The 25,314-nt window shown below is 43.4% G+C and overlaps 2 protein-coding genes across 2 annotated transcripts in view; one reads left to right on the top strand and one right to left on the bottom strand.

Moving 5' to 3' along the window:
* hay (ATP-dependent DNA helicase hay) overlaps positions 1-4,919 on the bottom strand; it is a 32,310-nt gene extending 27,391 nt beyond the window's left edge. The window contains exons 1-8 of the mRNA XM_075681864.1: positions 4,753-4,919; positions 4,525-4,605; positions 4,261-4,385; positions 3,974-4,054; positions 2,602-2,757; positions 2,434-2,508; positions 2,206-2,322; positions 1,459-1,634 (exon numbers count right to left, since the gene is read on the bottom strand). Of these exons, the coding sequence (XP_075537979.1) occupies positions 1,459-1,634; positions 2,206-2,322; positions 2,434-2,508; positions 2,602-2,757; positions 3,974-4,054; positions 4,261-4,385; positions 4,525-4,605; positions 4,753-4,768 (827 nt within the window). The 5' untranslated portion in view covers positions 4,769-4,919. The remainder of the gene's footprint in view (positions 1-1,458; positions 1,635-2,205; positions 2,323-2,433; positions 2,509-2,601; positions 2,758-3,973; positions 4,055-4,260; positions 4,386-4,524; positions 4,606-4,752) is intronic.
* A 342-nt stretch (positions 4,920-5,261) lies between these two features.
* Positions 5,262-25,314, top strand: part of LOC142572621 (protein Loquacious-like) — a 36,953-nt gene continuing 16,900 nt past the window's right edge. The window contains exons 1-6 of the mRNA XM_075681863.1: positions 5,262-5,394; positions 10,057-10,116; positions 10,421-10,550; positions 15,761-15,943; positions 16,612-16,862; positions 23,707-23,804. Coding sequence (XP_075537978.1) covers positions 5,382-5,394; positions 10,057-10,116; positions 10,421-10,550; positions 15,761-15,943; positions 16,612-16,862; positions 23,707-23,804 — 735 coding nt within the window. The 5' untranslated portion in view covers positions 5,262-5,381. The remainder of the gene's footprint in view (positions 5,395-10,056; positions 10,117-10,420; positions 10,551-15,760; positions 15,944-16,611; positions 16,863-23,706; positions 23,805-25,314) is intronic.

Here is a 25,314-nt window from a genome sequence, read left to right as displayed (position 1 = left end):
ACATTACTAAGCTCTTCGAATAATGTCTTTCTTGCGAAGCCATTAATGCCCGTTTTAGATGCAACCCCTGCTGTATTGCCTTTTGAAGAAAGGCAACTGATAGAAAAATTGGCGCCTCACGGATTGTACAACCATAAGAACAGTACCCTTTATATTTGTTTGTGTTGGGATGTATGTAACTGCACCCAATCCATCAAAATGCTGCCATTAGTGGTAGCGTGTATCATTTCTTCGTTTTTCATTATCCGTGACTAGGATTTGAAGTTCATGTGAAACTTCGCCATGCTTTACGTCTTCAACGACATCAAATTTTGCAGGCAGCGTTAGCACATTGCGATTTTGCTATTTGAACGGTGCCATGACAAGGCATGTAATGAGAAAACTAAGCAATGTGAACGCTGCATAGAAGCTGGTGACGCCATAACACTGTAACTGTCTGATAGATTGCATTTTCTTGACTGTTCAGCATCATTATTTTACATGGTTGCTGTATGGTTTGTTTTGCATGAAGCATACCATCTACGAAGTACGTGGTAGTTTCAGTTCCAGGCATGTTTAGCCGGATTCTAAAAGAAAAAAAAACGATCCATTTAAACAAAGTCTGTAAACATTTTACTTATGGATGGCCAACCAAATATGATACACTCATTCCGTTTATGCGGCATTTCCATTTAAGTGAGTTTCATTTATCCAGAGTCTACTGTATACTTTTTTAAAGATTTTTGAGCTCTATAGACAGCCCAACTATAGCTGATACCATACGAATAATTTAAAAAGCCCAACCGTGCTCATGACTCCCTGATTGCAATTCTTCCATACCACGTTCGAAAGTCTCACCCCACCTTAACATCCCAAAGCAAAAGAGCAGCTATGAGCAACACTATCATAGCGAGGGGCTCTGGATTAGTTTCAACCGCTTGGGTTTTCTTTAGTGCACCTAAATTTAAGCATGACCACTTTTGCATTCTGAATACAGCGAAATGCCACAGGGAATCTAACCTACAACCTAAAGCTCAGCACCGGAACTCCATAGCCGCTGAGGTAGGTAATGTCCATCATTGCTGCTGCCCAGTTCACTGCATCTTAACAAATCGTACTAAATGAACCATACAAATAACCCACGCTCGTTGGACCAAATACCAGTTTTCTTTGTGCAAGCTAGTTCAAAGTCAGTCCCTTATGACAAAAGAAAAGAGAGAAAAACAAGAAAAAGATGGCCCTGTACAAAAAAAAAAAAAAGGACATGTATACAGCTCATTGCCAAGTTTCTGTCTATAGGTCAACTCCACTTCCTCCCTAAACAACTAAACTTAAACTAAAAGAGAGAAAGTAACATGCAGAAAGACTGTTATTGGAATTTCTGGATCACATTTATATACATGTAAAAAAATATCATCAGGAGACCTTATGCACATACTGTGGATTTCATGGTTCCTATTGAAAGATCAAAACCCCTACCTCTTCTGCAACTTTTCAATATGGTCTTGGTTGACTTCAAATGACACTGTTTGAGAGTCTTCTATGTCATCCTCATCCTTCTCCATTTTTTCATAAAAGGCAGTAATGTCATCAGGAACGCTAGCCGCTTGAACTTTATCGTCAGCCTTGTCCTCTGTAGCGTAAGTTTTGGTAGGCTAAAAACAGACAACATGTTAAGATAACCTTTATGCAGTGCTCAGATGATCATCCATTCGACAACTTCTTCCACGTTTACCAAACATTAACAAGCCATGCATGTGCCTCAATCGGTGATCTCATCCCAAACCTTTTATGCACATTACCCTAAGAACACTAAGATTATTACTATGATAGTTAAGGTTTTCACAGTGACAGAGGGTACCTTGAAAAAAATAATGCCTGACATTCAATTGCACTCAAAAAGAAAGTCTCTTGAAAGAAACAAAGGGATCAGTGGAAATGTACAAGAATTTGTACAACTTCTATAAGGTTCATGGTTATATTGCGCTCAGTTTTACAAACACGATATTAAGGAAGGACAGGACGTGGACGGACGTAGCGCAATTCAGATTTCGCTACGTCCGTCCACGTCCTGTCCTTCCTTAATGTCGTGTTTGTAAAACTGAGCGCAATATAACCATGAACGTTCACCAACTAGTCCCCTTCATTGCTTTACTAAATTCTATAAGGTTGTTATAGAAATTACGTGTTTCCACAGATTTTTTGCTTGGTGGAGGGTCAACTTACAAGTGTGGCACTTAAGATATCCCTCGTGACAACGCTCAGATCTGTGTCATTTTCAGCGTCACGCCTTAAGCGGCATGCCTGTATAACTGGATCCTTGAGAAGCTTCTGGAGTACATCCTGAAACATTCATTCACAAACTAGTTAGCGCCAAACAAACAAGCTCAGAATACCCACAGAAAATGAATGAAAAATAAACCATAGATAAATTATTATAAAAGGAACCCTTACCGGAAAAGGACTTTCCACAAAGTACCGATTGTGCTTCAAGACAAGTTTGACTTTACCATAGCTGACAGTGCAAAGCTGAAAAAAATATATACTTGTAGACAAAATAAATTGCCTCAATTGCCAAGGGCTGCTACACAACGGTAAGCAAAGACGCTTGCTCTACTCCACCTTTATGAACTCTATGATGCCCTCTGGAATGCTAGTCTTGCTAAGCCTCCTTAAGTATTCTATGATGTCTTGCGTCTGAAGTCCGACAGAGACTGCAGCATACAAGGAATAGGATGTCAGCTTGTATTCATGAATGTGGTGGGGCCTGCAAACTGGCTGTAAAGAAAAGGTGCGGTCATGTCAGAACGAGTGGTTATGAATGCTTTTAATGCCATCAAAGCAGGCACCAATCACAATACAGATGCAAATATCACTGGGCTGGGAGTTTCCAGAACACAAATGTGACTAAGTGGTAAGAGTTAACTGCATACAGTAAAGGAACAATAAAGAGTAACACTAAGTTAGATTAGATTAGTGTGGTATTCTTTCAAGAGTGGTTCTGTCTACATGGCCCAAAAGCTTGGTTATTGACAAAGGAAAAAAAGATACATTCTGGGGTGTTACAGAAGGACATTCCAATTATGAGGCATGTCCTAGTGGGAGACTCCGGATTAATTTCAACCGCCTTGGTTTCTTTAATGAGTACCCAGTGCATGGCACATGGTCGTTTTTGCATTTCACTGCTACGAAGGACAACCACCGTGACCAGGATTTGATCCAGCACGGACAAAAGAAAATACAATGTTTCTGCTTTTGACTTTCAATCTTTAGCCATGGGACCAATACATCAGTGTGATTTCACAGATGCTTGCACAGTTTTTGTGCCTCGAGCAGATTTTCAAGCAACCCTAGGTTGAGTTCTCAGTTCCTCTACAATGTAATTTAATCCTTTATTGCCAAGTAAATGCCATAAAAATTGATGATGTCATGGTGTGCTGGTATTGGAACTTCAAGGTGGTATCACCACCCTTCTTTCAGCTGTATGCCTTTTTCTGGGTCCATGCGCGAAAGAGTGGCCTTTATGGCACCTTAAAATTGTAATGTACTAATCAGTCATGACTTAATATTCCTCTTCATTGTTCCCTTACAGGCACCTGAAATTAATCACGATAATAACTGTCCCAAGCAAGTTACACGGTTACCATTTTTGAAACTGAATTCCATATGTGCATAGCGTAAACTGACAATTCGATACGCAATATACAACTGAGATCCAGCAGCATTTCACTGCTATGTTTACGCCAACACACTAGCAATTTTGAAGCTTTTCTTTTAATGCATTGCCGAACAGATGTAGGTCACCAATATTCAGTCAATTAAGTGCCATCATGAAATCTCCAATAAGAGCACTAACACACCTTTTTTTTTATCTTAAAACATCACTAATTAGTTTAGTTGGGGAAAACGAAGCCCTCCAAGTGGTAGTGCAGTCAACTGCATAAGAGTGCTGCCGAATTCTCACAACTTAAACCAACGAGAAAGATCAGCTTACCTCAGATATAGCTATCAAAAAATCGTGCGCATGCTTATACACCGGTGAAAAGGCTTCTAAAAAGACATGGCCATCAGCAGCCTGCGTGAGATACAAAAAGTCAACGAATTAGCAAAATTACAGGGGTGGCAGTGCAGTGTGATACGTATACGTTCCTAGTTGTATCTAGGAAGTACACAACACTTCTTTAGACTGCACAAACAAGCGATTACAGGCAATAAGACCAGTTTCAGGGGACATTGAAAGGCACAGCTTTTACACCGCTCAAAACATATTCAGCCCCTTACCACCCAAAGAGGACGAGATGTATGATCGGGCCTAAGCTCCATTTGTGAACGATAGTCCTTGGCCCCGAATTCGTCTTCCGTTGCAGCGGTGCTGAGTTTCTGGCTAGCAGCAGCAGGCACTCCATCTCCAAAAAAAACCACGAAGAGAACACACACAAGGATAAACAACACCGGATGAACAAAATGACGAAACCGTTTATTAAAGCCGCTACGGCTACCAACAAAGAATTCATCTGTGCGGAGAGCAAAATTTGTGAGCAGTACCTCCGTTTCCATCGTCGTCATCACCCAATTCTTCTGTCGTGTTTTCTTCAAATTCTTGCCTTTTCTTCCAGCGTTTCGCACCTGAAAGCAAAGGGGAAACGCACAAAGTCAACAAACTGAAGGCTACGGTCACGATTCAATGAGAGCGCAGCAAAACCCAATAACACAGCAATGACAAGCAGTGCTGTTTTCTTTATTTCCTAAATATATTCTGTCTAAAACACTGACCTTTAGTTTTCCCCATGATCGCAAAGCTTAAGCGAAGTCAATGACTAAACAGCCATGCCGGGAAGACAAAACACGATAGTTTACGGCACAACCGCGTGTCGGCACGAGCACGGCAAGGACGGACGCAGTACACCGTCCACGGATCGACTACGACTGATGTTGAATGATGGAAATCGCAAGGCCAAGCGGACAGTTCTAAGCTTGTGCCGTTCCTTGAGAGTTGTTGCACTAATAACACGGCAGGGGCGCCACATGCCTTTCAATTCTACAACAGGATTTACATAGCGAAGCACAAGGTGATGTAGGCATAGAGCGCTTAAACTTTGTGCGGTGAAAAAAAAAAGCTTGTCAAGGCAAACATTAAAAATAGTCAAAGTTACTTGCGCGCAGACAAAAACAAATATGACACGTAAAATGAGCTTATTTTTAAAAGTTTTGTATGGTTACGTTATATAAGTTATATGAATGGTAATGCATTAAGAGAACAGCGACGCATAGAGGGCGCTTTCTGCAATTTTTCAAGTCCGTGGTCCGTGGGTTGGACCCGACTTTTCTTTTGTAGTCCGGGAGGTCCTGCACGTGTTGTGTTCATTTAATACAAAAGATATAGTTCAAAGAGCAAGTGAAGCATGGAGTCCACAGGTAAGACTGTTCCCTATGCACTGTCTTCACCTTGTATACTGCAAGCCTTCCCTCCACCGCGCTTGGTGCGAGGCAAAGCGTCCACTTCTCTAACAAAAAAAAATATACGTGCGCTATTATTTTCCGCAACACTCTTCCGGCTTATCATTTCCCCATTTGCACTGTTTGCTCTAGTTTATCTTTTTGCTGCAGGCATGTGATTATCTGGTATTAGGGTGACTCGTGGTTGGCTTAAACGCAGGAGCGACCAAAGGCATGCAAATGCCGGTAGGCCACACTTCATTGAGTTCTCCGTCTTTCTTTAGCCCTGAACGCCTGTGTTTCCTCAAATAGCGCGACACAGTACAAAGTTCTGCATCATGTTTGCCTGCGCCGTCGAAATAAGCGCTGCAGCGCAGGAATTCTGCATTGCGGCTTATGTGTTTCGCTGCTAATGAGGTAATGTGTGGGAATCCAAGCTAAATGCCGCTATGAATGGCTCATTGTGGAGAATGGAGTTCCTGTTATTATAGTTTATCCAGGACGGCGGGGCTACATCTGCTGTAAAATATAATATGCAGTGTGCCTTTCAGCGTCTCCTGAAAGGTTTTGTAGCATGGTGGTATGCTCTGAACTGCGGACCGCGATCAGTCGTGAACACACCGGCGTGCGTCTAATCTGCCCTCCTCTACCTTCGCCCTCCTCCTCTCTGATCAGAACTTGGCGTGCGAACTTTTGCGCCCGCGTAGAGAGCTGACATTTCAGCAATGCGATATTAAGCGCACCGCGTGGATGCACGCATGCTCATGTGTCCTCGCAAGGGGGGTGGGATGGGGGATATATAGCAATCTTTCAAAACAGTACCGCGGTGCACTTTGATGATTTTTATTGATTACTTGCCTTTCGTTCTTTTTTTTTTATTAGCTGATCCCGCCTCTCCCCCCCCCTTTGTTTTTTTCATATTGAATGTTGGATTGTGTTCCAGTACTCATTATAAATATTTCACACACTTTCCATCAAGTGCGTCAATTTATGTAAAAGGAGGAAGAGATTGTTTCGATTGTTTCTTTTCTTTGCTGATCGAGAAAGCCACAAATGTTCATTATATCGTGACTCTCAATTCGAAAGCCAAAATAGGAATTGTTTCATAGTAATGTAGTCTAAGTGAGCTGAGCAATGCATCTTTGTGATAAGTGTAAGTGCCTTAGCTTTTAAGCAGCCTAAATAACCAAAAGTGTCAACTATTTCATATGATCAGTTTTCAAATGACACAATATCGAAATATTGATTTGTATGATCCTAGTTAATTGCACAGTTGGTTCTGCTTGAACAAAACATGCCAAGCTTTGTCTAACACTATTCATTTATAAATAAGTTGTAAGTGCTCCTGTCAGAAGAACTTGTGCGAAATTGGGTTTTAAGTAAAGCAAGAAAAGAGATTAAGAGAAGCATGCTTGGTGCTCTTAAGTATCAAAGCAATGTCCTCCATAAATAAATTTCATTGTATTTGAAGCTGGGAGTTATCTTTAAAGGGACACTTAAGATAAATGCTAAACCAGCTCAGATGGGAAAGTATTCTTTCAAAATCGTTTCCTCCATTTGGTGGAATAGCGTTAATTACTAGCAAGGAAGAGGAATTCCAAACTTTCATGCCCAAACTACAATGCCGTGTGACATTGTTGATATAAGTTATTTTTATTTTATTTTGTCTGTTCTAGCACATAAAATTTCCTTAAAGCTTATTAGCTTGAGTTTTTGGTTCATTTAGGATGCAATGTAGTCTTTATTGTTATGAAATTAACTAGACAGGAGGTGATGTCAAAATGCCTGACGTCGGGAAAAGCTGGTGCAAGAACTGCAAAGGGGCATGTCACCCGCTATTTTTAATTTTTGCCTATTCTTTGGTCTACCAATGAGCTGCTCACAATAAGATAGAACTTTCTAGTGTCCTAAAAACATAATTTACTAATATGCCTTATCTTACTGCCGCTCTCTTTAGTGTCCCTATATATACTTTTGTTTTTCAATTAGTTTTATGCGTGTTATGTCATTGACTGAAATTTTTCCATTGTATCATGATAGCCCCAGTTAAGCATGAATTAATGCATTTTAAGCAACGCAGTCAGCCTGCCCCGACGTTGCAGCAATGCCAGAAGAGGTAAAGTAGGCAACTTACTCGGCTGTGTCCATGGCCTAATGAGCAACTTCTTTCGGAGAAGCATTGAAGTGAAAGCAACATACACTAGAGGAACCCGAGGCCTTAAAATTGGAAGGCTTGTACATTCTCTTTTTGGTTGCTTGCAAGAAATAGGGCCACAGGTTATAATTAAGTCACTTACACTTCATAAAGTGAACTCAGTTCATACTGTTAGTCTGTGTAAAATTACAGTTCCTATGACTTTCTTATTAAATTTTAATCACTTACTTTAGTGCCAAGTGTTGTAATTGCATAACTGAATCCAGGCAATGTTTAAAGCATGTTTGGTTTAGCAGGAACCGTGAGACTAACATTGGTTTTAAGATTATCTGTATGTAAATGAACAAATAAGTGAAGAATTCACGAAACTGTTTTTATTGGCTTCTTCTCAAACCTTCATGCCATGCAAAAAATGGTTTAAAGGGACCCTGAAAAGATTTTGATTTTGTACCAATGTACCTAATTGTCAGGGTAGGTACTTCTGACCACCAAGTGACTCATTGTAGGGCTCCCTGTAAAGCACTGAATTTATTATAAGGTTTCCAAAATGTGCATTGCTACCCATTGCAGCGGCGCTGCTATCCTGTGTTTTCAGCCACCCCCTCCCAATTTACATAGTTATCCCAGTTGACGTCGGTTGGGTGAGCTATCCGATTGGCTACCCAGGTCACGTCATCAATAATTTTTCCAACTTTATGGTGAACAAATGTTGTTCGTAATAGTTGGAAGGTTGGTTAATTTGTTTCTTCAAAAATAATGTAACAGAAAGAGAATGCACAATGACTATTTATCACTACACTCAAGCACTTCCGGCACACAACAAGTGTTGACTGCTTGTGTTACAACATTCTCCATGTTAAAGCGAGCCGCATGGACCGTGCTGGTCTCAAGCTTTCTTTTCACAAGCACCATGAGTAGCCCTTGTTACGTTGTGGGCTACAAATCTAACAATTGCCAACGTCTCAAGCTGCAACATTGTGTCCCTCTGCAAGGCAACATGTGAGCGGTATGGCTGCAGTGCATTGGGCTGTCAGTATCCAATCTGCGCCAGCTTTTACGCATTTGCGGCCCTCACTTGACGCCGGAGGATCACTACCACATTGGAGAGTTTTAGCGTGTCTGATATGTTTTAGTTTTTCTGGCGGTACAGACCTCAAGCAGACAAACACAGAGCTAATATAGCAGTAACGAAGTGCATTCTACTTTGGTACTAGTGTAAATTTTCAGCAGGAGCATAATCGTGAACACATTTTTGTTTAAAATGTTTTACACTTTGTTACAGCAATAGCAGCTCTGTGTTTGGCTGGTTAAGCTCTACGCCACCAGGTAGCTGCACTATGCAGGCTGCCCACATTTACGCTAAAGCACCTCCATCAGCTTAACAGGAGTAGTAGTATGGAGGGGTTTTAGTTTATGCCTCCGCCCATCGGTCAAAACGCCCAGTTCACCTGCAGTTACCGAAATAACAGACACGCTTGGAGCTGCAACAGAACACTCAAGGCATGCACTGTTTGGATAGCTCTCACAGGGGATCAGTGGCCAGGCGGCTAGCAGAGATGTTGCAGAGGCTTTACGTGCTGGCTCCAAGACAACCGGAAGTAGACGACACGACGTCGCATCACGCAGAGCCAGTGAAGGCAGAGCATAGCCCGATCACTCAGTGAATGAGAAAATGCATGGCTGAGGAGGACAGTATTTCGTATTCATCTGTAGCTCTCTTAGTATGAAACAATTTACTTAAATTGTGGTGCTAATGTTTTACTGTAGCTGCAGCCTACATGTCTGCAGAATTTGTCCAAAGTGTTTCAGGGACCCTCTAATGCAAATTACAATCTGCATTAATGTGCCTCCATTCAGAGCGGAAAGCAACATCAGGTGCACTGTGTTTTCAGGTCTAGCACTACACATGCCAGCAAGGCCTAGGAGATATTTTAGCCTAGCTGTAATGAAAAAAGAGTTCAGGTCGACTGTGCTCGGTAATTCAAAGACCTTTTAGCCTTGAGTCCCCTTTTCCATTCCATTTATTATTACCATGCCAGGATTTGCATATCACAGTATTTCCTCACTACAGGCTACTCACTGGTTGTCAAAGTTGGATCAGTGCTTCATAATTGTCAGGCTGCGTAAATTTTTTTAGAATCGGCCATGAATGAAACTTGTTATCAGCTCATTGGAAAATTACCAAAATGGCAGATTACTTTATAGAGTGTCTTGCACCTGGGACACCTATTGAAGGATGCATCTCCTGTTGTGCACAGTTTACCTAACTATGCAGGAAAACAAATAATTTTAAATCAGCAAAACAAAATATGCCAAAACTGAACCTGTCAGTCTAGAAAGCCGCTAATTCCAATGACGGGGATGACATTATTAACATGCATATGCTGGGAACAGGAGTGCTAACGGCTAGGTACAACCAGTTTTGACTGTTCATGTTTCACCACTCTTCTCCACAGACAAAATAGAACAATAATTGCTTTATGCAGGTTTCATTGCAGCTGAAACCTCCATGCCTGCTGACAAGCTGAACATGGTCTCTCATGACAGTAAGTATCCTACACGCTTTTTCTATATAGGCAGCTTTGTAAATTGTCACCACCAACATTTCTACGTTCATACTGACTTCAAGACCAGCAGAAGCTAACCTTTTGATGGCATGAACTGAGAGTGTTCATGCCAATTTTATAGTTTAGTTTGTGTGAAAACTGCACACGTTTTAGACACTTTGGTCCCCATAGCTGAACTGCCGATGAAATTGTACAAGTTTCATTGAGATTTGTGTACCTCAGTGGCTCTCATTATAGTTTGACTTATCTCCTGTCTTCTCGAATGCTCCCATGTGATGTGCAGCAGCAGCATCTGTGAACCAGAAGACGCCCATCAGCATCCTTCAGGAGCTGTGTGCCCGCAACTGCCTCACTCCGGAGTACAAGCTGCTGTCTGTTGAAGGCGCAGTGCATGCACCTACTTTCATGTACAGGTGAGCTGTTGGTGTGCCTGCTGCAGCATAAGTTCAGAGGCTTTAGCACATTGCAATAGAATGCCACAATATTGGAAAATGTACTTGTTTATCTTTTTCTGGTGACCGCTTTTCACCAGCTAACAAATTTCAAACATTGCTCTGTGCAAGATGCACCCTGCATGTATCAGAAGATTCTCTATTCTTGTAGCTGGTTCTGTCTGTTACCCGTGTTGTCGCTGAACCGTTTTAATCGGATTGCTTGCATGACTGAAATAGTGTTGTACATTCTAGAACTTGTGCGAGCACCACTGGTTACGCTGGAACGTTCAATGAGTCGAGTATAAATAGCCGAAGCATCTGACACGCAGATCAGATTTTGATGATATAGACGAGTGTGCTCGCCACTTTGGTTTTGCTGAGTGTCACTTGCTTTGCTGGGTGGTGGTTCCATGTCACTATAATATAACAATATTCACTAAGCAAGAACTATAGGGAACATCCACCTTCCAGAAGTGCTAGGATATGAAGCAGGTAGGAGCATTAACTGGTCAGAAATAGGTATAAGTAAGAGCCGTTTAGAGCATTGGTGGGAAAAAGAGTAGGGAAGAGCTTATTAGAACTGTACTCGCAGTGGTTGCTCAGTGGCTATGGTGTTGGGCTGCTGAGCACGAGGTCGCGGGATCGAATCCTGGCCACGGCGGCCGCATTTCGATGGGGGCGAAATGCGAAAACACCCGTGTGCTTAGATTTAGGTGCACATTAAAGAACCCCAGGTGGTCAAAATTTCCGGAGTCCTCCGCTACGGCGTGCCTCATAATCAGAAAAGTGGTTTTGGCACGTAAAACCCCAAATATTATTATTGTTAGAACTGTGGTTGGTACCGGCACAGGTAACTGTACAATGTAGAGGTATAGGCTTCAATGATGCAAGAAGAGGTGGAGAGATGGGGAAAATGGTAGACTGCAATAGATGTAGTAGAACTTCATTAGCTTGTGCAGGCTAGGTGACTGCTTGTCGCCACGCCATTTTGAAGGGTCTGTAAATAGAAATCATCAGCTGTGCTGTTGGTGTTGCCACTCGGTGGCACTCTGGGCAGGTTCAAGTAGCCTGAAATAAATACATTGGTCATCCACAAGAGAGTTGCACAAAGGTACCATGGAAACACTTATGTGTTTCTCAGAAAGAAAACTTCGCACTTGAAAGATTCGTCCTCGTCAGGGGATCGAATCTAGGACCAACGCCTTCCGGGGTGGTGGCTCTACCATGTGAGCCAACAGAGAAGAGACACTTGCAGATCTTAAAGTGAGGCTGTATTCGTAGACATCTTGAAGTGCACGGACATTCAATATGGCATTCAAGTAGCTCCAAGTCCATCCACAGTGACTATCGAGCTCATAAGCATTGCTACACTATCAATACAGGAAAGGGGCAAGAACGCCCCAGACGGTCCAATAACCTGGAAGGCATCGAAAACCAGGAATTGTAAAGAAAAAGAAACTTAAAGAAATCAGCCATCGTAAGAGAAATCGCCAAATGAAATGCAGGAATTTACGATTGCAGCTGGAAAAACTGCAGTGACTAAAAGCAGGAATAAAACAGTTGAATCTGTTTTTAGTTAAAGTGTTTAAGGGGTGCATGAATATTCAAAAATGTTTAATGTTATATTTTTAAGAATAAAAGCAGACCATTTCAGGCTGGTGCTTGCAAACACGCAGCTTTAGAACAGAGCTGAAAATGACATAGAGGTAATGAATGAAACCGTAACTAGGACGATTTCAGAAGCAGCAAGGGAGGTAATGCACCAAGGCATCCAATAGGTAAGCTCTCCCAAGTAAGAAAGGGCCTAATAAAGAAAAAAGAAAGCATGAAAGTGTCCAACTCAAGAGATCAGATAAAATTTATGGAATTGTCAAAACTGATCAACAAGAAGAAAGCAAGGAATATTCGAAATTAAAACAGGAGAAAGACTGAGGAAACAGTAAAAATATGGACGCAGCATGAAATCGGTGAGAAGAAAACTTGGCATAAGACAAGCAAAGATGTATGCTCTGAAAGATAAGCAGGGTAATATCATCAGCAATTTCGAAGATATAGTAAAAGCAGTAGAAGGATTCTGTACAGACCTGTACAGTACCCGGAGCAGCCACGCTACCTTCATTCAAAATAGTAATGAATAGGATACAGAGGCTCCTTCTATAATTAGCAATGAAGTTAGAAAGGCCTTGCAAGACACAGCCCGGGGAAAAGCGACAGGAGAAAATGGAATAACAGTTGAATTAATCAAAAATCGAGATGTTATGCTTGAAAAGCTTGAGGCCCTTTATGCGCAGTACCTCACAACTTCAAATGTACCAGAGAGCTAGAAGAATGCCAACATTATACTAATCCACAAGAAGGGAGACTAACGTTAAAGAATTGAAAAATTATAGGCCCATTAGCTTGCTTTCAGTATTGTATAAAATACTCACCAAGATAATTTCCAATAAAGTAAGGGCAACACTTCACTCAACCAAGAGAACAGGCTGGCTCAGGAAGGGATATTCTGATAATCTACAATGTATCACATCCAAGTCATCAATCAGCTAATCGAGAAATCTGTAGAGTACAATCAACCCCTCTATATGGCTTTCATAGATTATGAAACAGCATTTGATTTAGTAGTGATACCAGCAGTCATAGAGGCATTATGTAATCAAGGAGTACAGGAGGTATACATGAATATATTGGTAAATATCTACAGATTCCATAGCTACCTTTGTTCTCCACGAGAAAAGTAGGAGGTTACCTATCAAGAAAAAGGGGTCAGGCAAGGAGATACAATCTCTCAAATGCTATTCGCTGTATGCTTGGAAGAAGTATTTAAACTATTAAACTGGGAAGGCTTAAGAGTGAGGATCAACGGTGAATGTCTCAGCAACTTTTGGTTTGCAGATGACATTGTCCTGTTCAGCAACACTGGGGACGAGTTACAACAAATGGTTGACGACTTTAACAGAGGAAGTGTAAGGGTGAAGTTGAAGATTAATATGCAGAAAAGAAAGATAATGTTCTATTGCCTGGCAAGGGACAAGAGTTCAGGATTGCCAGTCAGCCTCTAGAGTCTGTAAAGGAGTATGTTGATCTAGGTCAATTACTCACAGGAGACCCTGATCATGAGAAGAAAATTTACAGAAAAATAAAAATGGCTTGGAGTGCATACGGCAGGCACTGCCAAATCCTGACTGGGAGCTTACCACTATCATTGAAAAGAAAGGTGTACAATCACTGCATTTTACTGGTGCTAGCATATGGGGCGGGAACTTAGAGGTTGATAAAGAAGCTCGAGAACTCGAGGACCTCGCAACGAGCAATGAAATGAAAAATGTTAGGCATAATGTTACGAGGCAGGAAGAGAGCAGTGTAGATCAGAGAATCGGGAATAGCCTATATTACAATTGACATTAAGAGAAAAAAATAGAGCTGGGCAGGCCATGTAATCTGTAGGATAGATAACCAGCGGACCATTAGCGTTACAGAATGGGTGCCAGGAGAAAGGAACTGTAGTTGAAGACGACAGAAAACTAGGTGGGGTGATGAAATGGGAAATTTTGAGGTGCAAGCTGAAATCACTTGGTGCAGGACAGGGTAATTGGAGGTCATAGAGAGAGGCCTTCGTCTAGCAGTGGAAATAAATATAGGCTGCTGATGATGGTGATGATCATATATTTAATATTCATATTTGATTTGAAAACTAGTTATTCAAAAATTTTCGAATATGCGATTGGATACGAATATGCGAATCAAATAGAATATATTGCTGGCCATGGGGGAGCAAACATGGTTCTTAGCGTTTATTTCTACCTCATCTAAGAAAATGTGTGAAATTGTGCTGAATTTTGCGATAATTTCGTGCTGCTTGCAAAATTTCACCTGTAAAACACACTTTGCCACTGGATGTGAAAACTTGCAGGAAAGCCAGCCTCTCGGTAGTAAAGGGCAGGGGTTTGCGAACAGCGACGGGTGCACTCTTGTGCAGGTTCTGCCCCCAGTAATGAGCTTATTGCTTGACAGCAAATACGATGAGTAACAACTGGTACAGGTTTGAATGCCTCTGACTTTATGGGAAATTGATGCGGTATAATAAGGCACAGGGGTTGGCGAGAACAGACAACTGGAAGAAATTATTAAATTTTCCAAAGCTAACATGAGCCAAATACACAATATTTTTGTATAACGGCTTACTAATTTAATTTTTTTACCCATGACAATATAACTGCAATGTTTCAACATGCGAAAATAAACCAACTTGCTAATTACTGCATGCGCTTATTATTATTCGATGCTGAGTATTCGTGTTTGATAAAATTTTGATGTTTGCCCATCCCTAGTTATTTGGGACTATGACAACTTGTTTTTGAATTAAGCAAAGGACATCTATTTTGCAGTGTGGTCATCGTCGATGCTGGCAATGCTTGATTGTGATGACAAACACAAAGAAGGGAACAAAACAACATATGGCACACTGCACAGACATTCTGCTCTTGAGATTAATTTGCAATTTGTTTTCTTGTTCTACTTGCATGTGTTAGCTTTCTTGGAGCATCAAGAAAAAGAAATAAGCACTCTGGGAAGGTGGCACTGGTTGGCCAATCTAAAGTCAGAAGTAGGGAGCATGCATTTGCTCACAGTTCGGTGCCTGCTAGGATTTTTTCATTAGATGCACGTCTTTGTTCGATATTCTGAAGCTGTCAGGTGTTCATTAAAGAAATATGGGAGAGAATGCTGTTGTATCTGCTGCCTCACCATTGGAAATGGTGATTGTATGCTGTAGTACTCTATAATTTATATTAATAACGTCATGGCTCACTGCTTTTTGGGTCCACTTCCTTGTAGTCCTCAGAAATGTTCTGGGGGCAAAATCTTCATGCCAGGTATCAGGCATACTTCTCTTTCGTTTGAGTGGTCTCAAACCCTGCAGACTGTGCCTCTTTGTATACAAAGACCTGCAGCTAGTGCTGTTGTTCAGTTTTACTTCATTGCACTCTTGAGAATTCTCCGCATGCAATTTCTCAATCCTTGTCCACTGCCTTGCAAGTCCCAAATTCCGTACAATAAACCCATTAAGTTTCTTGTTCAATCCATCTCCCCTATTTATTTACACATTGACTGCATATCCTCTGTTTCTGCTATGACACCAGAGTGTTCAACACCTTAACTTTTCCCGTTAAAGTAGCTGCCTTGTCTTACAGGGTGCAGGTGGGTGAAGTGGTTGCCAATGCCACTGGCCAGAGCAAGAAAAAGGCCAAACACGCTGCTGCCAGGGCTATCCTTGAAAAGCTGCTTGCCGATGATGGTCCATTTGCAAAGTACCGTGCTGCAGTCATGGAGGACCTTCCTTCCATGGATCCAACAGAGACAGTGACCACAGCAGTGTGAGTTGGCAATTTCTTGTGTTCACTGAACATGGCAGCTCATCTGTTTGTAACTTTTAAAATTGTTATTTATCAACTTATCCATTGCCCCAACAATGTATGGGGCATGGGGGCAAGAAACATGTTGCGTGGTGTTGTTATCTTTTGGGCTGATGCTTTGCTATGGCCCAGGATGAGTCATGATTTCTAAGCCTTTTACATACCCGAGGACACGGAGACATACTACAAGGAACAGTTCCTGTTAGCTTGCATGAGTAGCAATCTTTGTGTTGATAGATTTTTGTGCCCATTGTCAGAGGTTGCAACTCAACAGCAATGTAAATGTGGAATACTTGTACATATTAACAAATAGATTACAGTTTATGCTGTAAGGTCATCCACGACCATTGGTACATCTGTGCGTAGTAGCTTTGCATGACTGGCCAGGGCTTGTTCTAGGCATTGCTCTATGCAGTTGTGCCTTATCTCTGGTATGTTTATAAACTTACTGCCTTAAATTAACATAGTAAAAAAAAAAAGCTTATTAGAAAGTAGCCAGAAGTTGCTAATGTAGATGTCCTGGAGCAGGGGAGGGGAGCTTATGAAAACAACGTCAAAGTTCTTTTTTTAAGTGAGCACTGCAAGGTACTGTGGCAAAGGAATATGTATGGTTTAACGTGCCTGTGCAGAGGTGAGATGGCACCAAGCAACAATGGGCTGCCTGGCAACACACCCTTGGGAGGCACCCTGGGGGGCACGGCGTCAGCGGCATCTGGGGCCGAGGACGACGGCATTGCAGGCAACCCAGTTGGGGAGCTGCAAGAGCTCTGCATGAAGCTTCGCTGGCGGCCCCCTTTCTACGAGACCGTCATTGAGGATGGCCTACCCCACGAGCGCACTTTTGGCATCTCCTGCCTTGTCAACAACCTCAATGAAATGGGTCAGCTTGATTGCCTCTGCCTTGGAATCACTTTTGGGGATATCACTTTTGATGTGCCTTTTCAGAAAGAAAAAATACTAGGCACTACTGCATGCAAGGGTGACAGTATCCCTTATAACCACTGACAGAGAAAACATGACCAGCACACTTGCAGTAACACAGAACACTCACGTAGTGATTTTTGCCGAAGTGAACTTTATATAGTTGCATGGTAAAATAGTAAACAAACAATGGCTGCAACCAAATTTTCCTGTATTCCGTGCCAAACAACACTCATCATAGTCTGCTGTACTTCCTTGCCTTTTCCTTGCCTCAGTGGTGCTACGCATTGTGCCCCTAGTCATGAGGTCACGATTTCGAATTTGGCCGTGGCAACTGCATTCCGAGGGAGCTGGAATTTAAAAAGGCTCGTGTATTATGCATCGGTTGCACATTAAAGGGATACGGACACAAAATCTGAACATTTTACGATAATACAGAAAATGAGTCCTCAGTGTGCGAGTACACCGAAAACAAGTAGTCACTTCGCTCGTTTTTCAGCGGATGGCTTTATTTTTGACGTTTTTGTGAGCGCGCGCAACACCGCACGGCCCAAGCGAGTTGGAAGGCGTGACGTCACGACACCCCCGTCGGATAGCCAGCCGGCCGGCCACGGTCATTCGAGGTGCGCCGCCGCCGCAATCGCGAGCATGGATTTGGGTTCTGGTGCCTCTACCAGCGATGAGTACACGTCTGTAGATGAGGACCGTTCCAACTTAGCAAGAAATGTAATCGCTTACGGTTACGAGCCTTCCGCGTCAAGCGGCAAAGAAGAGCAGGCGGCCTTGAACGTGCCGGTCAGGCAGTCCGGGCCAGCAAAATGTTAATTTCTTTTTCTAGTAAACTTGAAGTGCAGCACCAGCAGTTCCTAAAATTATGTTACGTAGGATGCAAAATGCCTAGTTTCGTGACCCGCGTTGAGGCAGAAAGGGAGCTATTACGGCTGAATCGTAGGTAGCGTAGCTCGTCGCTTTGTGCTTACCTACGCTGTCGGCTTTTGATCGCTGTGCACTTCGTTTTCACGCGACGAGGCACGGCATGTGTAGAATTTTCCAGCCGTTTCATAGCCCTGTGTTTACGGCTACTTTCACATTCACGCCATTAGAAGCCATTTACTGGTTGAACTCGTTGAGATGGGCGGCTGCGCTAGGGACCCGTCGACCAGATCACTTAGCTACATAGATTCTGTGGCCATAGACAAAGGAAAGTCTTTAGCTGTGACATTTAATAGGGAAATGCTGCGCAAACAACCAAGTCATGAAACTTGACGCATGATTATGCAGAGACCTATGAAAATTCGTAATTTTTTGCTTGAGGTTGAAAAGCAACGTGTGAAACGGCAAGGTAGATAAATGTGCTGCGCATTTTAGATTACTACACATGTATGCTGTTGTCTGGCGTTCATTCACTGGCTGTGTTTTGTATATTTGATCAATTAAAAGAGCGCTCGTATGCTGTCGTTCAATATTAGACGCAGCGAGAGTGCACACAACATGACTATTTTGTTTTGTGATAAACACATGCATCCGCAGGGTAAACAATTTCTGTCACAAGCCGAGAATATCTGTTCTTGCACAGCCAATGAAAGGGTAATTTCCCTTCTTTCAACAGGCACTTCTGCGGTCACCGCTGCGGCTACATGCATACAGAAAGAGAGAGGGTCTGTTGCAAGAACAACAAAAGTTGGCGAACACAGCTAACAGTTACGAATGCGTCACTAAGCACCCGCTCTTTGAATTGCATTGCCTCAACAGGAGCCTTTTAAGCGGCATGCCAAGGCTTTTGAGCACAGCCGGGCTAGCCTGGTCGCATAAGCATCGTTGACGAAGTGGTCCGCGCAAGTGAAGCCATTTTTTAGAAGTCTCCATGCTGGGTGTGGTGGCTGACAGGTACGTATGCAAAGTTCACGCACCTTGTCTCTGGGAGACGTGCGCGACGGCGTGTCACGACCGATAATGCTGTTATAACAGCCGTGGACGCAGTAATGTCTGGGCATTTTCTTCCGCTACGAAGAATGCTTCAATACCGATCGACGACCGTGCGAACACGCGTGTAAGATGCACCACCTGCATGGAGCGCTGACGGGGATAATGTTTCAGACAGACCACGTGCGAACATAGCCGACGGCAATAAACAAACGCTGCAAGGGACCGACACTCCAGAAAGACTGTGCCGGCTGTGGCTGACCTTGGCCGCGCGTGCGCGGGCACGCGGGGGTGTCATGACGTCAAGTTTCAGCTTCTCCCGGCGGCCGCTTGGAGGCAAGGCGCAACAGAAAACGCAAAAGAAAGGTGTTTCTCGTTCTTTTTTTCTAAGCAGCTTGTTGTATTCGTCATTTTTAACAGTTCAACTTTTATTCTGACGCAGAAAACCACCCACCAATTTTTGTGTCCGTATCCCTTTAAAGAACACCAGGTTGTCAAAATAATTGGGAGTCCCCCCAGGGTGTGCCTCATCAGGAGATTGTGGTTTTGGCACGCAAAACCCTAGAACTTAATTTAATCGGTGAAGGTGGAGTCGGCACCATTTGAAGCTGCTTGATGATTTAGAGTGACAGAATTACGCAATAACAGTTCAGGAAGTTGCTGAGGACCATGTCGCTATTTCACACCTAAATGAACAAATTGTGGACACACGGAACACGTACGGTAAACCGCAAATGTATCTTTTACAGCTTAGCAGCTCGACTTGTCACATGGCTTGGGCGCAGTCGGTGACCACTAGATCGGCTGGGCTTTGCCACTTCTCCTTTTTTCTTTTGACATAGTGCAGGCACTGTGTCAGAACCAAAACGTTGCTCTTTGTGCTCAATTGCATTGTTGAATTTGCATTAGTTCATGCAGGCAGTCCAAATCGTCGAATGGCACACTGTAATGCATCGGAAATTTCAGTCCTCTTCAGTTATGTCTATGAAGCAAGAAGTGGCGGTAGTGTGAAGCTATCGAAATTATTGGTTGACAACTGTATTTACACTGTTATGCCACGTCAACTGCGACCCATGTATGCTATTGTTGTGCTTATTATCACACACTGTTTTGTAAAGGCTGCTAGTTATTCGCGTTTTTACTTGTAGATTTCAGCTTGGCATCAACACCACTCTTGTAATGACCTTCTGAATACAGTCGAAGCCTGCGATAACAAAATTCTGCGACAACAAAATATTTTCGTATCCCCAGTGAACGCTCGTAGGATTCAATGCACTTCGTACCTCTCGAGAGTGAAATGTTGCTGAGCTAAAAGTGTCGCATCAACGAAATTTAGCAGAACATAGTCCCGCATATTACAGTCAAACCTCGATATATCGAACAGTGCAGTGATTGCAAGATAGTTTGATATAGCTTGAATTTGATATATATAATCACATAAAAAATGCATAAAAAACTTGTACAAATCAATTGATGAACCAATAGTAACGCAGTAAATACTCACTTGAAGCTTCACACGAAGTATCTATTTCTTTGGCTGAAAGTACTGCCGCAGTGTAGCCTGCTTCTTATTGGCAGCCGTGTGCTTAACCCACGGAGCAAGAAACATTTAGGAGTGGAAACTCCGCTGTTTGCGGCGACCAGAAAAAGTCACATACCCGCGGAGCCGTTATCGTGCTGGCGGCGCCTAGCGGCCTGGAAAGAAATCACCGTCGTTGAAAGCGCGCTGGAGCCGCCTGTCCGGGCGCTGCATTTTTTTTTTCTCTCTCTGCGGCTTTTACGACGCGCCGCATGGCGCCGCCACTGTATATGGCCCCGTCGGCACATACAACAATTGTGACCTTATCTGGTCGCCCGCGCTCGCTCGCGCTGACGGGAGTTTCACCTCCTAAATGTCTTACTCCATGGCTTAACCATGGCATCCTTAACATCCACAAGCGATAGGCCCGTGCCTTCTGTTGTGCCGCAGTAGCAACGTAGAAGGACCAAAGCAGCTACAGCCTCAGTTGAGGTTAAGAGCGGGGCGACACCAGCGCTTGCAGGATCAACCTCGGCAGCATCTTCGTTTGGCTGCTGCTTCCGCCGCAATCTCCACATCCGTCAATCGAAGCATTTTGAAACACCGTCAATAACAAAGTATTAAGTGGCGACTGCCGTGGCACCTATGAGGGAGCCCAGTGAACACACGCAGAAGCAAACCGCCATTCCTTGCGAGGCGCAGCAGGAGTAGAGCACGGTGCCAAGGAGGAGTCAGTGCAGTAAATGCAATGTGTCATTGATTTTGTCGAACCAGCCAAACCGCCGCATGTGTACGCCACTACGTTCAAGTGGCCCCCTTAGCACATTCAATGTGTCCAGCTATAGTGCGCAGAAGTCATGAACGCCCATTGCGCCACCGCTGTCTTCAAGGGTGTTGCGAGAAAGCTGTCCGCCTATCAACAGAGTGCACGTGGCCTGGGGTAGCGGAGTTCTATAGATCCATTTTACGTCCGACCCCGTTTGAAATACAAAAATTAAAAATGCATGCAATTTTTTTAGAAAGGGTTGCGATTAGAAAGGGTTTGATATATCTGTGTTGTATATATTGAGGTTTGACTGTACCTACTCACGCAAGGCTAACAGGCTCCAAGATGGGCTCAAATGTGCTTGCTTTGCACTAAAATTGCGTGAAATACCACCACATTATGCTCGCATGGGTGCCACCATTTTTGTTTACAAAACCAACCAAGCACCAGAAGCTGTTGTGTGGGCCGGAAACACGTCATGGCCACCTGTTTGAAGTGGCACGCATGTTGCTACTGCCATGCGACGACGGTTTTTACACCCCTAGTGCAGTGCACAATGTGTGACTCTACGAGAAAAGTGCAGCAAAAACCAAGAAATCCACGTCCTACCGATGTGGACTTGTTTACGAGATGGTGCTCGTGGCGCAGACTGCCACGCATCAGGCTGTGATTGAGTCACCGTTCGGGAACGTGTGTCCCTTGCTTCAAGAACGCTGGTATCGGTGCCATTCAACAGGCATTGCACGCAGATTTGGCGCTGGACGTAGATTTGCACGAAGGGGCCGTAATCTCGATCGATCGCCTTCGGGGATATGAGATATGATCACTGTTGCGCTCGGCACCAGGTGTGTTTGGATGTAAGGGCGACAGCGTGCGCTGGAGAAGGGCTGCTGCGTGCGTGGAGCGCTGTTGCTCCACGTCCAGTGCCGGGTTTCGCAATATCTCGCAATAACGCTCGACTGAGAATAGTGCTCCACGGCCGTGCCACCACTGCATGGGGCGCACGTTGTGCTGTCGGCAGTACGGTTCCATATCCTCGAGTAAGGCTTGCCAGAGTAGGTTAACGAAATTGTGACTGTAAGGTTTCATTCCGAGATGCATTCGCAATCTCTGCTGTCATTTTACAACAATGAAATTCTCACGAACATGAGCTTTTTTCTTGTTTCCCGCTGATTTTCTTATTGCAAAGTTTAACTGTATTCTTTTTCTGTTATCTTGATGTTGCGTATATACTGTATTAGTACTATGCTCTGCACTGCAACTTGTAATGTGGTCATGGCCACAATGGCAGTAAGGAACTGATGAGCAACCAGATTTATTTGTCCTGCTATATATTAGCATGTTACTTAGTCATGATATTTTCCTTTTATGTTAAAACATTTGGCTTAGTTCCTCGTCTGTACGAGCCTGCTTAGAAAACTGTAGTGCACTCACGTAGTCGAGTGACAACATGGTTCACAAGACAGCAGCAGTGTAATGCTGAGCAGGGAAAAAATTATTGCACAATTTCTGCAGGATGGCAGCTTGTACAGCAAAACCTCATTAATTTGGATTTCACAGGACCCCAAAAAAAAGTCAATTAACTGAATGTCAAATTCTCGAGGGATCAAGAAAACAAAAACAAATGCTGACTATGTGAATACAATTTTATTTACCGAATAAATGAGCAAATCCTGTTTCTATTTTGCACAAAGGCAGTGCAGAAGCTGGAATTCTTGCCATCGCGTGACTGACTGGCTCTTGAGGTGGCGAAGGCCTCGCAACTGCCTTCGCAGCGTTACCGTGGCGCGTGCCTTCACCTGAGACATGCTTGTTGCTACCATGCACACATCCTGATAATTTTTTCACCAATGAGCTGGTCGCCAACAAATCGTCCGTCCATTGCGATATAGCCAGTACTTTTCATCCTCGACAGTGCTTTGCACAAAGTCAGAATGAAATGACTGTTTGCCACAACCACTGTGGAAGAAACCGCAACTGCTATTGACACGGTCATTGCAGTTTTGAAGTTCTGATCATCTTGCAGTTCTGAAGGCGCCCGGCCAACATGTGCACAGATTTAAAACAGCTGTGGATGGAACCGTGATGGCTCTTGATGCGATCATGGATGGCAACTACACACTTATGAAGGCACAAGACCAATGCGTTGTTAAGCACGGCGGTTGATGCAAGAATAAAGGCATTAAAGGTGCAAATAGAGACAAAACATTCTAGCATTGCTGTCATTCACATAAAATTTCTGCTGATGTGATGTCTATGGCACTGTGGACTCTGCCACTTTGTTTTGGTTGGATGCTAGCGCCATTTTTGCTCATGCGGTGCACGTTTACAGTGCTACACGTTCGCCGAGCTCAGAGAGTTGTCCAAATTAACTGGTGTTCGGCCAAATACATCAGAAGTAACGAAAGTTTGATTGTATTAAGTAATGCATATGGCTGCTGGGACCACTGGATGAGTCTGAATTATCCTATTTTCTGAATTAACGAGGGTTGAATTACAAGGTTTTACTGTATTCGTTAATTATATCTGCTACACACCCAGGCCACTTTTATCGGCACATAGCCCGCTCACACCCCTCCTTTTCTTTCTTTTCAGGCAAAGGCAAGTCAAAACGCCTGGCAAAACGTCAGGCTGCCAAGAAAATGATTGAACTTATCAAGAATGTTCAGAATGGCCTCCTGAACGGCGAGGATGTGAGTTGTTTTGACTTGTATTCTTTGACATGAAAATTATGTAGAATGGAATGAATGACATGTAATAAATTGCAATGATGTGTGAATGTTAAATGCATTAAAGATGCCAAGAACCACTTTGTGCCAGAGGGATAGGCTTGGTTGTGAGACTGATTTGCGTGAATGCAAGCGTTTGTTTGTACAACAATGCATTTACAAGTTGGTCACTTGCAGAATAAAGACACCCGTGATGAATCTGCTTTTTGTGGACTCCCACTTTTTGGAGCCTTTAAGCGATCCCAGTCAAGGCCAAATAATCGTTTGGTGATTGTACATATACAGTTGATCCCAGATATGTTGAACTTCCAAAGATTTCGAAATAGTTTAATTATGTAGAGTTTTATGGCACAACGGCAACTGCGGCTATGATCCGTCAACCACCCGTTGCCTCTCAAACCTTAAACACAAGTTAAGAAATATAAGTGTTTTCCAATAAGATCAAAAAGAGATATCGGTGTTAGCAGGGGTGCAGCATCTGTGACAATGGCACCATTTTTCTGCTAAGCTGCGTGAAAATGCTTCGGCTAGCCGCTGAAGTTCTCAGTCGCACGGCTGGTAGTATTTAAACCGATGTCTTAATTTTATCTTTGGCAACAAGCGACGACCACTGTCAAATCTGTAGCACGGACTAGAGATGCAGTACGAGGCAAGTTCAACTCTCGGAGCATGTGTATTGCCGCTGCTGCACTGCATGCAAGATGCATCACGTGCCTCACAGTCTGAACACTGCAAGTAGCAGCACATTTTTCTTTTGTGTGTGAATTGATTTGATGAAAAATAAAGTGTTCTCTAAACGGTGCATTTTGCAATCCTCAGCTGTTGTTCTTGAGAACTGTATGCAACAGCCTTGCTGCAAACAGCCAGCTGGTTAGGCCTAGCAGCATTTTCGGCGCTTGCTCGACACTGAGACGACAGCAGCAGAGGCTCTCTGGCTGGACATTGCGTGGCGTGCTGTTGGGGAAGCCTGCCGCTAGTCTATTCGTTCCTTAAGAAAAATGGATGTTTGTGCAAATTCTGGAAGCGGCCAGAAACAATTGCGGGCAGCACACTGCGGCATGCTTTAGTTGCATGTAGGGAACAGAAGAGCCTGCCTCGGAGCAACCCACTCTTGAAGCAGAAAAGAGCGCTTAGAGGACTAACTGGCGGCCAGCAAGGCATTGTTCACTAATGCCGAGTAAATTATCAACTCGGGTGTGAAGCAAAAAAAACACGAACAAGGTAGAAAGTAGCCATGTGCTCTTAATGAAAGGAAATCCAAGCCTTGAGCAGACACTTCAATAAACTTGGGTTGCTCGGAAAGAAAATGTTGGAAAACGCAAGCATTGCTGTCATGTCAATGACATCTGCACTAGTCACGTAAAAGCTGCTAGTTAGGCTATTGTCCTAGGTAAGACCAGTTTAGTCAATTTTGTCTTATGGCTTTCCAGTGCAGTCAGATCTTGCTCAGATGGAAGAACTCTTAGGTATGCAA

Source organism: Dermacentor variabilis, chromosome 2 (assembly GCF_050947875.1).
Source record: "Dermacentor variabilis isolate Ectoservices chromosome 2, ASM5094787v1, whole genome shotgun sequence".
In the NCBI taxonomy this organism is placed as follows: Eukaryota; Metazoa; Arthropoda; class Arachnida; order Ixodida; family Ixodidae; genus Dermacentor; species Dermacentor variabilis.
The sequence above is the reverse complement of the archived record's forward strand: the minus strand, read 5'-3'. Positions and strand labels throughout refer to the sequence as shown.